At 32.9% G+C, this 15,421-nt stretch overlaps 2 protein-coding genes across 3 annotated transcripts in view; one reads left to right on the top strand and one right to left on the bottom strand.

Moving 5' to 3' along the window:
* The window catches only part of dock4b (dedicator of cytokinesis 4b), a 191,979-nt gene extending 179,527 nt beyond the window's left edge, over positions 1–12,452 (bottom strand). For both annotated transcript variants that reach the window (XM_073946666.1, XM_073946667.1), the window contains exon 1: positions 12,235–12,452. The gene's annotated coding sequence lies outside the window, so the exon portion shown is untranslated. The remainder of the gene's footprint in view (positions 1–12,234) is intronic.
* Positions 5,520–15,072, top strand: ifrd1 (interferon-related developmental regulator 1). The gene is given in 12 exon segments (NM_001076555.1): positions 5,520–5,705; positions 8,444–8,548; positions 9,569–9,647; positions 9,735–9,859; positions 9,986–10,143; positions 11,562–11,612; positions 12,257–12,435; positions 12,675–12,783; positions 13,485–13,619; positions 13,726–13,854; positions 14,469–14,564; positions 14,655–15,072. Coding segments are annotated over 12 exon segments (1,284 nt in total). The 5' UTR covers positions 5,520–5,674; the 3' UTR covers positions 14,742–15,072.
* Positions 15,073–15,421: the final 349 nt, after the last annotated feature.

Here is a 15,421-nt window from a genome sequence, read left to right as displayed (position 1 = left end):
AAATGCAATCAATCAGCAGGGCAGTTTGATGATTTATATCTCCTATAATATAATAATATACACTCACTTTCACCTGCAGTGACTTACTACAAAAAGAATTATCTTGAAGACCTCTTACAGGGTTGTCAAAACACTTCAAGTCCACCTAACTCAAATGATTTTAATGAAGCAGTATAAAACATCAAATAAAGCAGCTGCTTGCTGAGTGAGCGGGCCATCTTTAGATTTTTAACAGCGCTGTGAATTTTACTGACACCCTGTACAGACCCTCGGGGTAAACTATTAATTAATCATCAGAGTTTACATATATGCAATGAATACATATATTTAAACTTAACACCCATTCATCGGTTTCTTTCTTCATTTTCAGTGGTTTTGTAAAGACATGCATCATTTGCATTCATGTGGCTTTGACCGATATTGTTGCGCTCTATTGGAGTATGCATGCATTGAATATATTGAATGTGGCATTATAATGAGGATTTCGCACACTAATTCAGTCATTTAAACTAATACACGACTCAATCAGGTGAACAGAGATGCTGAAAATGCTTGATTATAAAGCTACATTCACATCACTGCAATCCAAAATGTGAAAATGAAGATAAAAGCTTGTTAAATGTTTAATGGTACGCTAGGGTATTCAGTCATTGAGAATTTGTAATGGGGTTGTGAAGGATTTTAGGCTATTATAGTTTCGTTATAATTTAACATGTTAACAATTAATGTGCATTTTTAATCAATTAAAGTTAGCTAAATTTTGATGCCATTGCTGCTGCTTTGTGTGTGAAGCTGAAAAAACACACACAAACACACACACTCACAAGATTTTTGCAAAAAATAGCAATAAAATAAAATACTCCTAATTATTAATTATTTATAAATAATTATGAATTTTAAATTATGAATGAATAAATAAATAAATAAATAAATAAATAAATAAATAAAACTAACAAACAAACATATACATTAATAAATAAATTAACAAACAAACAAATAAACTACATAAATAAATAAATAAATAAATAAATAAATAAATAAATAAATAAATAAATAAATGAATACATAAATAAATGTATATAAATAAATAAATAAAATACAGTACATAAATACTCAAATAAATAAATCTATACATGCATGAATAAATAAATACATACACAAGTACAAATACAAAAAATAAAACAAATAAATACATAAATAAATAAATACATAAATAAACCAATAAATAAATAAATAAATACATACATTCATGCATAATTAAATGAATACATAAATACATAAATAAATAAATAAATAAATATAAAATAAATAAATAAATAAATAAATAAATATAGAGGTAAAGTCAGAACTACCATTATTTCTTTTTTAAATATTTGCCAAATGATGTTAAACAGAGCAAGGAAATTTTCACAGCATGTCTGATAATTAGGTTAAGCCTAGTTAAGTCTTTAAATGTCACTTTAAGCTGTATAGAAGTGTCTTGTAAAATATCTAGTCAAATATTATTTACTGTCATCATGGCAAAGAGAAAATAAATCAGTTATTAGAAATGAGTTATTAAAACTATTATGATTAAAAATGTGTTGGAAAAAATCTTCTCTACGTTAAACAGAAATCAGAGAAAAAAAATAAACAGGGAGGGTAATAATTCCGGGGACCAATAATTCTGACCTCAACTGTAATTAAAAAAATAAATATATACTAAAAGGTTTTTAGAAAGATTTGTTTACACAAAATCTGCCTGATTACAGAATATTTAATTCTACAAAAAATAATAATAATAATTTAATATAATTTTTTTGATTCCCGGAATCCCCTCTAAATGCATTTAACTCTAATATGTCAATATTATTGGATTTGTTTATTTAGTTAGTTAGTTATGGCATAACATATAAACCTGGTGCAGAGTGCAAATCTAATTCTGAGTATTTCTAAAGGTCAGCCAAAGAAAAAAAAGAAAAAGAGCATTTGTTTATGCCATTTAAAACAACAATAATCCACAGGTCAGACAGAAAAACAGCCTGATGACATTATCTAACAAAAAACCCATTATGATGAGAATGCTTTTATTGTTTATGCTTTATTTTACCAAAACTATACTGAATTTAGGAAACACCACAGAGACAGAAAATGCAATGGCACCTCCTCAACCTCCTCAATCTAAATTTGATTTGACTGATCTTGAATCATCAAAAGAGTCTCTTTATACATTATGCAACACTTCAGATCACTCAGAAGTGCAGCTTTATAATCTGACCGAGCTCCCTCTAGTGGTGTGTTTATCTGTGTCCTCATAGGATTCTGTTGTCAACCTGTCACAATAAAATATGTACTAGAAATAGTTTACCCAAAAATTAATTCTAAAATCTAATTCATTTATATTAATTATTTTTCTAAAAATATGTTCCCTAGCATATTAATTTGGGTGTACTAATTTTAGCAGCACGATCTTAAGCTATTTTCTTATTAATTCCAGTTTTGACTTTGCTACTTACTAACCTAATCATTGATTCATTCATTTTCTTTTTGGCATAGTCCCTTTATTAACCAGGGGTCGCCACAGCGGAATGAACCGCCAACTTATATGTTTTACGCAGCTGATGCCCTCCCACCTGCAACGTAGCACTGGCAAACACCCATACACTCTTGCATTTGCACGCATACACTACGGCCAATTTAGCTTATTTAATTCACCTGCATGTCTTTGGACTGTGGGGGGAAACAAAGCACTTGGAAGAAACCCACACCAACATGGGGAGAACTACACAGAAATGCCAACTGACCCAGCCTGGGGTCGATCCAGCAACCTTCCTGCTGTGAGGTGATTAATCTAATCATATTTACACAAAAATATGTATAACTTAAAGTAAAGGTTTACTGATATATGCTAAATGAGTAATGATAAACAGAAAACATTGTCAGGCGTCATTGATCACAGTATTGAATGTCAATAGTAAATCCTCCTCTAACCATTTGCGATGCTTCTTATAAGCGCAGTATTGTGCTGTTTGTTGCACATGGTTATCAGTGCAGCAGCTGGACTCGTGGCAATGCTGACACTTTGACCAGCTGCCTGGCTAAAACACTGTGTGCTACACATTTTCTATATCTGTATGCCCTTGTTAACTCTGCAGGGTTAAATAAAACAACTCTGATGCAAAAAATGTTTTTGCTATTATTTAATCTTAACTTCTACTCTAAATGCTTAAAATAGCCCAAACTGATTTGTAACAAGTCAAGGATGAGTAAATTATTTTTGGATTTGCACATTTTTCACTGTTTGTGTGAACTGCCCCTTCAAGGCAGATTGAATCAATCTGCATCAACGTGTGCGGGTTTGCTTGAACAAGCACATGTAAATATATTGCATTAACAGAGTTATTGATTAAAAAAATAAGGAACATTATTAATAATAACTCCTAATAAGCATGTAGCTCTTAAAATTATGAATACCAATAATTAATTTTGCAGATAGAAACACCACTAAACAAGATGGCCATTGCAAACCTGTATCTAAAACTCTTGCACTATTGTTTATTCATTTTCTTTTCGGTTTAGTCCCTTTATTAATTAGGGGTTGCCACAGTGGAATGAACCACCAACTTATCCAGCACATGTTTTACACAGCGGATGCCCTTCCAGCTGCAACCCATTACTGGGAAACATCCACACACACACCCATACACTACGGACAATTTAGCTAACCCAATTCACCTATACCGCATGTCTTTGGACTTGTGGGGGAAACCGGAGCATCCGGAGGAATCCTACACCAACACGGGGAGAACAACGGGGAGCCAACTGACCCAGCTAACATGATTGGACTTAAAAATGCAAGACAACCCTGTAATTTTTCTACAGTGTAGTATTTATTTTGCTCATGGTTTTATCGGACCAGGCTATGTGGCACTAGTTTTGCACGTTTAAAGGGATAGTTCACCCAAAACTGACATTTCTTTCATCATTTACTCCCCATTAAGTGATTTTAAACCTTTATAAGCGTCTTTCTTTCCTTAAACACAAAAGCAGGTATTTTGAAGAATGCTGAAATTGTGTAACCATTGACTTCCATTGTAAAAAACAAATATTATAAAAGTCAATGGCTACAGGTTTTCATCTATTTTTCTGGCATCATTTAGTCACTAGCAAATGGTTGCAAACCTTTATGGGCTTCCTTCTTCTGTTGAACACAAAATAAGACATTTTGAAGAATGCTGTAAATGTGTAACTATTGACTTCCATAGTAGAAAAAAAAACAAACAAATACTATAGAAGTCAACCTGGCTACAGGTTTTTAGCTATCTTCACAATAACTTCTACAATCAGAATTGTAATAATTTCTTTCATCATTTAGTCACCAGCAAATGGTTTCAAAGCTTTGAGTTTCTTCCTTCTTTTAAAAACAAAAGAAGATACTTTAAAGAATGCTGTAAATGTGTAACCATTGACTTCCATAGTATTAAAAACAAGTATAAAGGAAGTCAATGGCAACATGATTTCATTTATTTTTCTGTCATCATTTAGTCACCATCAAATGGTTTCAAACCCTTATGAGTTTCCACTGTTGAACACAAATATTTTGAAGAATGCTGAAAACGTGTAACGATTGACTTCCATAGCAGTATAAACAAACATTATAGAAGTCAATGGCTACAGGTTTTCAGCTCTCTTCACAATAACTCTGTATTCAGAATTGTAATAATTTCTGTCATCATTTAGTCACCAGAAAATGGTTTCAGACCTTTATGAGTTTCTTACTTCTTTTAAAAACAAAAGAAGATATTTTAAAGAATGATGAAAACGTGTAACCATTGACTTCTATAGCAGAAAAAACAAATACTGTGGAAGTCAGTGGCTTCAGGTTTTCATTTATCTTCACAATAACTTCTGCAATTAGAATTGCAATAATTTCTGGCATCATTTAATCACCAGAAAATGGGTCAAACCTCTATGAGTTTCTTCCTTTAAAAACAAAAGAAGATATTTTGAAGAATGATGAAAACCTGTAATCAAACTTTGCAATTTTTTTATTTAACTCTCAATTTATTAAACCCCCAAATGAAAAAAAAATGTTTATATTCTTTATTTCATTTCAGAGGATCTGTCATTTATTAGGCTACTGTGGCAATACAATAAAGTACTGTACCTTATCTAGCTATACATATACCTGAAACAAAGTAATGATACTTTAAGGCAAACACATTTTGACTTACGATGACTCATTTTGACTGCAACTGTATATAAAAGTAGGCACAGTTGACACACAATACTACATTAAAAACATTAATCCTTTACAGAGCAACGTGTACACATAGCAGCCGCAGGAGGACGTGACAGCAAAATCCATTACAAAGCCGGCGGAAGTGTGTCTTATGTGATGACGTCGACGCATCCCGTGTTGTGATTGGCCCTACTGTTTCCAGGTCCACGTGAAGCAACGCCTTTTTAAGCGCGTCATCAGCGGTCGTATAAAAGCGCTTCGCGGTAGCGCGCAGACACAGCCCTAGTTTGTGAGGGAAAATGTATCGCTCGCGCTCCAAGTCTAACACCGGAATCGCTTTTAATACTTTCCTTTTCACTGTGCCACTGGAATATACTCAAACGAAAAGACATTATAGTAAAAACTGGTCGTGTATTGGTTGATTTTAGGTGCGGATCTACTCATTTAAGCAAGATGCCACGGGCCAAGAAAAGGAGCGGCAAAGGTAGGTAGGATGGAATGTCTGGAAATGACCGGTTGTTTTTCGTGGCCTGCTTCGCGGAAGGGATTCTGGGATTTGTAGTTCTTTAACACGGCGCTCGCGCGATGAAATGGAAGGAAGGGAACTACAAGTCCCATGACAAGGCTACCCGTTTGTTTGACAGCCAGGAGTGTCTTTCTTTGATACAAACAAAAGAAAAATTCACAGCACGAGTCTTTGACAGGTGTAAATGTACATCTGCGCATCAAATTTTGGTGTTTGTTTTTAAAGGAATGCTTATTTTTAAATATTAGCGATTGTCCTACTAATGACGTTATTTAAACGACGAAAGTTACAGATTGTAATTAATTAATATATGTCATACTATACAATGTGAATAATAATAAAACAAAGCTATTTATCTTGTAATGTAAACGTTAGCTTTAAGATCAATAAATTATTTTATGATAAAGTATTTGATCTTTTGTGAAATTAACTACTTAAAATATAACATGTATATAATATAGTACTATATATAATATAGTATTATAATACGTGTGATCTTTATATTGTTTAATGTAAGTCAGTGTGTGTTTGAGGTTATTTGAGGCCACTAGCCTGCTTATATAACAGGCCTCTTTTAAGATCAGCTAGAGGACAGGAAGAAAGAAGCAGGGGCATAAAGCCCAAATATTTCAATATAAATAAGTTTGTACCTTGATATTGACTGTTCTCAGTCCATCTGCTCACTGGATCTGAGAAGGTTTTTGAGAAGAGACTTTGTTCTGGCACCCTGCTGTAGTCCTTCACACCATCCCACATGTTATCTGTATCTCTGCTGTGCTTTTCAATACCCAGTATTTACTTTAGTCTGGGAATCTTCACACAGCAGCTGTTTTGTTTGTATAATCTCGAAAATAGCAGTCATTGCATTCTCTGACCTTGCCAAACAGAGTTGGGGACACTTTGTACTTTCTGCAGATGACTGGCTTTTGCCGGGTGGTAACACGTGGCTGACACACACACACACACACACACACACACACACACACACACACACACACACACACACACACACACCCACACACTCATTAAAGGACTCAACAGTTCATTAGGGTCAAAGTGACATGTCAAAAATGACTGGCTGATATTAATTGTCAGACATGCTTCACTGTAAGTGTCATAATGAGGTTTGTCACCGTTTAAAGTATACTCATAAAATGAGATCATTTGTTTATTATATTGAAGTTCATTCAAAGTACACTATAAATATATAAATAAATGTATATTATTATTATTATATATAAATAAATATATTATTTATTTATATAAATAAATATATAAATAAATATTATTTTATTTATTTATTTTTGCTTGTTCAAACTCATTTAAAATGAGCTCAAACAACAATTCTTGAGATTTCATTGGGAAAATTTATTTTATGTTCAATCCACATAATTTGTTAATGTTAATTTAATCGATTTGTGTTGGGACAGCATGAATTAATTGTGTGGAACCCTGCATTTTTTAGCGTGTATGCTACTTTTGCATAACTTTTAGTGATATTTACATTTTATTAAGGCATTAATTTAGTTGGATGCTTTTAAATTGTTTTAAATAACCGTAAAGACAACAAGAACAATAATAATGTTACAAATATTTCTATATTAAAGTAAATACTGTTCTTTTGAAAGATTGTTTAATAATTTAAGTATAACAACTGTATCCAACATTGATAAGTAGTTAGCGACTGTATATTAAATTAAAATATTCTGCACATTAAAGTATTTTAATATTTCATAATAGACACAGAAACCTGGAATACTTGTATATTAAAATATAAGAGACTGACATTAATCAATTTAAGCCAGTGTAGGAATAAAATTATACAATAAATTCTGTAGTTTTGCCATTTTTAATGTTTCTAGTTCCTCTTTAATCCAGTAAAATGGTTATTGTTGGTAAAAATACAATCTTCCTGCTGTCATACTGTAGTTTCTACAGTACTCCATTAAAAGGCTGCTTATATAAACTGCTCTTTTGAACATTAAAACAAGAATTTTACCTCTGCACATCTCTATGGTTGTATATAAAACATATTTTTACCCCTTAAAAAGGGATTTAGCTTACTCTTTTATTTTTATATATATATATATATATATATATATATATATATATATATATATATATATATATATATATATATATATATATATACTAAATTAACAGCATATCCATGTTAGAGAACAAATGCTCAAAAATAACAAACTGATTTTGCTTCTCATAACACTTTTTACAATTCTGAAACCTAAAGTTATAAGGGAAAGAATGGCAAATGAGCTTTTATAATGGCTTTCATGATATTTTACTTGTTTTCTAGCAGGTTTCATCATTTGGTTAAGCTTTTGGCTATAGTGATGTGGACTAACTGTACCAAACTTACAGTAGGAAAACTCTAATGCATTGAGTAATGCAGTCTCTATTGTCAAGGTTATGTCTGACTGTAGTCTTCACCAGTGACAGCAAAAGAGATGACAAAAGCAGCGTAATCTGCTAAAATGTTGGCGACAGTCACTTTTGCAAATGGATCGCATTACCAAAAATGATTGAGGTCATATCCAAATATCACATAAGTCAATAGTATTATTGCAGCACGCCTAACTGGCTCATTTTCAGCATTGATCTGAATCTGTTCCAGTCTTGTACTGCAGCTTGGCAAGAAAGTTGTTATCGAAGTGTGAAACTGCTTTTTGTTTTTGCAGGTGGACAACAGGGAAATGTCCAACCGTTCAGTGATGAAGACGCATCAATCGAGACGCTCAGTCACTGCAGCAGCCTCAGTGAAAGAACCAGTGCTGCAGAGGAAGGTGGGTATATTACTGCTGCATGATATTAGAAAAAAAACCTGATATTACGGCATTTTATTTGTTTACTTATGTGTTGATTTTGAGTAGAAAATGTTTTTATTTAAATTTATATATTAATTTTTTTCTATTTATTTTTCTATTTATTTATTTATCATTTTATTTATTTATTAATTGCTTTATTTTGTTTATTCTACATTATTATTATTATTATTATTATTATTATTATTATTATTATTATAAATATATAAATAGCTATATTTGAAAAGAATTCATTAATTTAGATTGATTGGGGGGATTTTGCAGGGCAGTGTATCAATAATAATGTAATAAAACAAATTACTAACATGGATAAAAGTGGAAAAAAACATTGATTTATGGTTTTCAAGGGAGTCAAACACTACTGAAATTGAATAATGCATCGTAAAATATCACTATATTGTCTTCACTTTATAAATAATTTAATAATATTTTAAATCCATCTCAATTATGATTCAATAAAATTATATCTGTCTGAATGCTTTGAACTCCTTTTCCACTATCAACCAAGACTGCGTGTTATAGAGTATAATTTTACCAGATTTAATTATTTATGTAGAAAGATTTAATCATTTTAGATGCATTCGGATGATTCTATTGGATGCAGTTATTGAGTTTGGATCAAATATAATAAACCAGTCACAAGCATTAATAAATACAAAATATCAAACCGCACCGCATACTTCACATTTATTAAAGTTACAAATATGTCTTATTCCTGAATGCTTTAAAGTCACCTTAAATGCTCACACAGTCACACTCAAAGTTACGTTTTGGTAACATTTATGGTTGATTTTTACAATGACTTAAATCAAGAGTGTTTTGAAAGCTATACGAGTTTAATCCCTGTTCAACATTTTAGATTCTGCAATGTAATTATTGGATGAGCACATGGTGATATTGATGCTGAAACGATGTATTGAGCAGCTCTATATTTTCTAAGATAAATTCTACATGTCTGATTTCTCCATCTGTATTTGACAGCTGGTGAAACTGAAGAGATGGCTGAAGAGGACTTCCAGTACAAGCTGAAGGTGTACATCGACAGCACGGTGGATAAAAGGTTTGTGCTTGAGTATGTTTCTGAAATCGATTGTTCTGAATAATCCATTTCTGCCACAGTCTTGAACTAATTATGCTCCCATTCCAGTGCCAAGACCAGACAAGGTGCCCTTGATGGACTAAAGACTGCCATGGCAACCAAAATCCTCTACGACTTCATTTCCGAGAGAAGGATGACCATCACGGACGGCATTGAACGCTGCTTGAAGAAAGGTCAGTTTTGTTTGAGAATGCTGAATAGTTGAGTAATGAAGGATTGAATTTAATGTAAACCAGTTTGTTGCAATGCTATCGGTGCTGAAAGTTGGTTGAGTTTGGCTGTTTGCATTTGCAAACCAGGTAAAGGAGTGGAGCAGAGTGCCGCAGCCTCGCTGGCGTGTCTCCTGTGCATTCAGCTGGGTTCGGGGATTGAGAGCGAAGAAGTTTTTAAGAGCCTTAAACCTGTATTCAAGACCATCCTCAATGATGGAACGGCTAACATTCAAGCCAGACAAGCTGTAAGCTACATCCTTACAAGATGTGAATGTGCCCCTATTATGCATTTTTAAACCTTCCTAATTTTGCTGATCGCCTTTTTAAGCCCAATACCAATTAAAGTATTATTATATATATATTTTTTTTAAACCCCTTCACCTCGGCTCTTGAAATTAAGTGTGAAAGGGAAGGGCTTCAGTTTTACCCCTAAGAAATGGGACAACACCTACACACGTCATCATATGTAGTCACAAGTTTATACTTCGTATGAGACCTGCTGTAGTTATTGCAGTTGCATTATTATTTTTGGTATTCATCTTCAGGAAATCACTGAAGGCTATGTAAAAATCTATTGCAATATATTGTTTTGCTTTGTCGCAATAAATAATCAATGTTTTATTGCACAAAATTATTAGTTTACCCGACGTCAGTGTCACTGTCACTCCTCAATATCCACCATTCTGTTTGCGGTGGGCGCTGTTCGAGTAAATGGGCGCAAGCAGCAGCCAGTGTAGAACACAAGTTACAAACAACAAAAAAAAGGAGCGCTGGGGGAATAAAAAGGGTGAAAAATGGCGAAAAACAATTAATAAAGTGGGGAGACACTTCGGGTTTTACGGGACAGTCGATGGAAAGGCACTGGAGAAAAACTATGCAATCTGCAAAAGCTGTTTTGCAAAGATTAAATATAACCATAATACTACAAATACACCTTATTTGACATCACAGTGAACTACTGTTAGGAGATAATGTTGGCAAACCAAGTCAGCCGACAATCACTACTGTGTTTAAAGGCACAGAGTATAAAGCACTTCACAGTAAATTACTATCGATGTTTCTTGGTTTACACGCGTTAATTAATTTTCATGTTGTTGTTTTTTTTTTATGTTCATGCACTTTTACCTGTATAGCTGTACAGCGTTTACCATTAAGACCAGCAGGCAGTGAGTTATTATGCAAATGCATATTTCTTTGCACAGTGTTGGCATTAATAAATGCATAAGATTTCCTTATTATGGTTATTTTGTTCTTTGTCAGTCAGGTATATCGTGTTATATCGTTGAGGAAATTTCGCGATAGATTTCGCAAATCGTGATATTATCATTATCATGGGCTGCATATCGCCACAGAATTGAATCGGGAGTTACCTGTATCATCCCACCCCTAATCATGTTATCATAATTATATAATGTGGCTCGTAACTGCACCATGTATTTATACCGTGGCCATATTATAACTACGCAAGAAAACAACATTATAGGTATATCAAACACTGTAAAAGTGTTCACAGTTTTCTGAAACGGTTCAAGCATACCTATAAACCACACCAAATAAGAGACGAATAACATCTGAAAAGCATAAAGGGGCACTTTTAAATAAAACTTTGAAATCCTGCAAAATGAGAGACTAACAATCTGCTGATCTACACTTTGTGTTTCAGTGCGCGACAAGTCTAGGCCTCTGCACTCTTGTAGCAGAAGATGATATCATGGTAAGTGATGGAATGCAATAGAAGTCTTCTAGACTATTTACACTATAGATGTGTACATATGAAGTTAATAACATTTCTAAATGCTAAAAGAATAAAGAAGTCCATATAATGCACTATTAAATGAAATATGGATTTAAAAATGTCATGACGAAAGCTTTTGTTTAACCTTTAATTCAGGGGTGTCCAAACTCGGTCCTGGAGGTCTAGAAAGCCTAGTAGGAGCATGATTAGGTAGCACAGGTGTGTCTGATTGGGGTTGGAGCCAAACTTTGCAGGACAACGGCACTCCAGGACCGAGTTTGGGCACCCTTGCTAACTTATTTATATTAGACTTCAACATTATTTTAAGTTAACACATTTTAACTTGATGTTTTAAGTCTGTCTGTTTGACTTGTAAAATAAATTGGGTACAACTTTAAAAATCAAAGTGAGCAACCATTTTTATAAAAACCCTTAAGATCATTGGAGTCACATTGAGATGCATATTAAGAGCCTCTGACAACCAGTCATTGTGACCGCTTTCATTTTTGGGTGAACTATCCCTTTAAGAGCTCAAAGTGATTCGGAGTTCAACTCAAAACTGCTTTCTTTAAGCACTGTGATGCATGAAGTGGTTTCTGACCTGATGTTTTTGTCTCCTCCAGGATGTGTACGCCACCATGGAGTGCTTTGAGAGCCTGTTCACCCGCTCGTACATCCGGGAAGACGGAAGCAGACCTTCAGTGAGTCCTCCAGTCACGCAGCTCCACACCAACGCGCTCTTATCCTGGGCTCTGCTGCTCACCATCTGCACCGGCAGCCACATCAGAGCCATCGCGCAGAAGTAAGTGCTGGAAAACACTATATTCAGTGCAATGGGAAAACTGTACACGTAATAAACTGTAAAAGAACACCACAAGCATCCATTTATTGAAGAATTATTGAACATTAGCATGTAATCTCAGTTTATCTTCCCTCTTCATAAGGCATATTTTATTAGAAAGTGAACATTTGAAGACTATGAATGCAGTTGCAAACTGATATTTGATTGTTTTATTTAATTTTGTATATTATTTTTTATAGACATCTGGCTAAACTTCCACGTCTGCTGGAGAATGACGATGTCAACATGCGGATTGCTGCTGGAGAGACCATCGCCCTCCTGTTTGAACTCATTAGAGATGTTGAGCCTGTAAGTTGTGCAATTAATTAATAAATACATTTTCCTCAATTTGTACGACATATTTAAATGTTTATTCATTCTGTTCAGTAAAGTATTAATAATGAGAGGTAAACCAAGTACATTTAAATCTTAAACCTAAAAATGCAAGTAATTATTTTAATACAATTGTTGTATATTAATACATAATACATTAATAGTTAGTAAAATAGTTTAATTGTTGTATTTTAAGGTTGCTGAAATTTGCATTTGTAAAATATGTAACTTATTACTAACTTTTTGTTTAAATGATTAAACTTTGTTTATTTTAAATATTACAATCTAATGCTATTACTATTATTCATCTAACATGTATTAAAATAAAATGTCATTTTTTAAAATGTTATTGTAATAACATGATAGTAGCACGATTTAAATAACATTTTCCTAAATCTTACTATATAGCTAGCAGTTAATTTTACTTGTATTAATTGATTTCAAATGCATTAAATATGAATTATAGTAATTAAACAATTAACAAATGTTATTTTAAACGTGAATGCATTTCTTAAATATTTCAGTGAATTCATGTTGTTTATAAAATTATTCCACAAAATGCATGTTTGATACGCTTTTAATATTTTGAACAAATCTTGTTATATATTTTGTGGTTTTATTTATTTTATTATTATTATTTCTTTGTTCCTAATCTACCATAACCTGTAATTTTACAGGAGTTTGATTTGGATGAGTGGGAGCCGCTGTGTGAGAAGCTGAATGCTTTAGCCACAGACTGCAACAAACACCGAGCCAAAACGGATAAGAGGAAGCAGAGATCTGTTTTCAGAGACGTCCTGAAGGCTGTAGAGGTGAGACTGAAAGTAGACCGAAAGTTGACAGACTCAGGTGTGCTGTAGTTAAGATTCTGACCTCTACTCTACTCTACTCTACTCTACTCTACTCTACTCGGACCAGGATGGAGATTTCCAAAGTGAAACAATCCGATTTGGCACAGAGCGAATGCTCATCGACAGCTGGGTCAGAAAGAGAACTTATGACGCCTTCAGAGAGTTCGTCGGCTCTGGGATGAACTACCATCTACAGGTAAAACTCTCAGATTGGATGAAAATGAATCCAAAATTTTAATAATAAAGTATTTTTTGATTGATTAATCAATACTTTGATTAATTGATTGATAATGTTATTTAATACAAGTTATTTGTTGCCTTCAACTTTTTTCATTATATGTCGTTAATAATAAAATAATTAATTATTAAATTAAACTTAATCTTTAAATAGTTTGTTTTGCTTTTGCATTAAACAATCTTAATAAATTGAGTTAACAATAGTAATATAGATAATTATTTTTTAAAGTTGTTTTAATGTTGTATTTTCTTCAGCAATATATGTAATTTTAATAGTTTTTTTTAATTTTATTATTATTATTTTTTTACCTAAGCATTAAACAAATTCAAAAAGAAAAAAAAAAACTTACTAAATCTTTTCTTTTTTTTGTTTTCTTCCATCATTTTACTTGGGTTCACATTACTAAAACAAATTTTCATGTGATTCCAAGTTTCAGATAACTTTTGTCAAAATAAATTGTCAAAATATGCATGATGTAAAACTTTAGATTTTAAATCATATAAAAAGTTTGATTTTTAAAATGCGTCCAAAAAAAAGGTAATGAAATATGAGGTTTATTCTTCTGTCCACAGGCAAACGAGTTTATAAGAGACGTGTTTGAACTGGGACCACCAATGTTGATCGATTCAGCCACTCTCAAAGCCATGAAGAGCTCCAGACTGGAGAGAGTAAGCAAACTGCAGCTTCTCCATGCTCATTTCTACACAAAGTTCTTTCTTTAAAATATAAAGTTATAAATATATCTTTTCTTTCCCCAGCACCTCTACAATGCAGCTGCGTTTAAAGCTCGAACCAAGGCGAGGAACAAATGCCGAGACAAAAGGGTGGATGTTGGAGAGTTTTAGGAAGTTTTGTAAAGCACATGAATTCTTTCTTCTATTTATTCTTTGCATTCCGGTCATTTTTATAAATACAAACACATTTCTATTAATATATATGTTAATATTTGCTATTGATTAACTCACTAATTCCTCATCGATCCTAATGTATGTCTGTATTTAAGTGGTGTTGGTGTGGAGTCAATTTTCCTTCTACTGTAGTTTGTGTATTTGTAGGTCTGTAATGTAATGAGTGGGAAAGTATTTATGACTCTTGTGTTTAGGGCGGTACTGTAGTAGTGGCAAGGCTGTACAAAATGATTCAAAAAAGTTAATAAAATTAGATTGATTGCCCCTATTCTGAAGTGGTTGTTGTTGTTTTTTTTTTTTGGTCTGCATGATTATAATATACACAGTTGAAGTCAGAATTATTAGACCCCAGTGTACCCCCCCCCCCCCCCATTTCAGTTTAACACACTTCTAAGCATACTAGTTTTAAAAAATGATCTCTTATCTTTGCCATGACAGTACATCATTTTACTAGATATTTTGAGATGCTACTAATACAGGAATCAGATTGAAATGCAATACCTTTTAAGACTTTCCATTCATTTTAGGACCTCATTACTACAAGTTTCTACCAGTAACATTGCCGACATTTTAACTTGCAGTACATTTACTAAATGACTCACACTTTACAATAAGGT

This window comes from Danio rerio, chromosome 4 (genome assembly GCF_049306965.1).
Source record: "Danio rerio strain Tuebingen ecotype United States chromosome 4, GRCz12tu, whole genome shotgun sequence".
Lineage (NCBI taxonomy): Eukaryota > Metazoa > Chordata > Actinopteri > Cypriniformes > Danionidae > Danio > Danio rerio.
The sequence above is the reverse complement of the archived record's forward strand: the minus strand, read 5'-3'. Positions and strand labels throughout refer to the sequence as shown.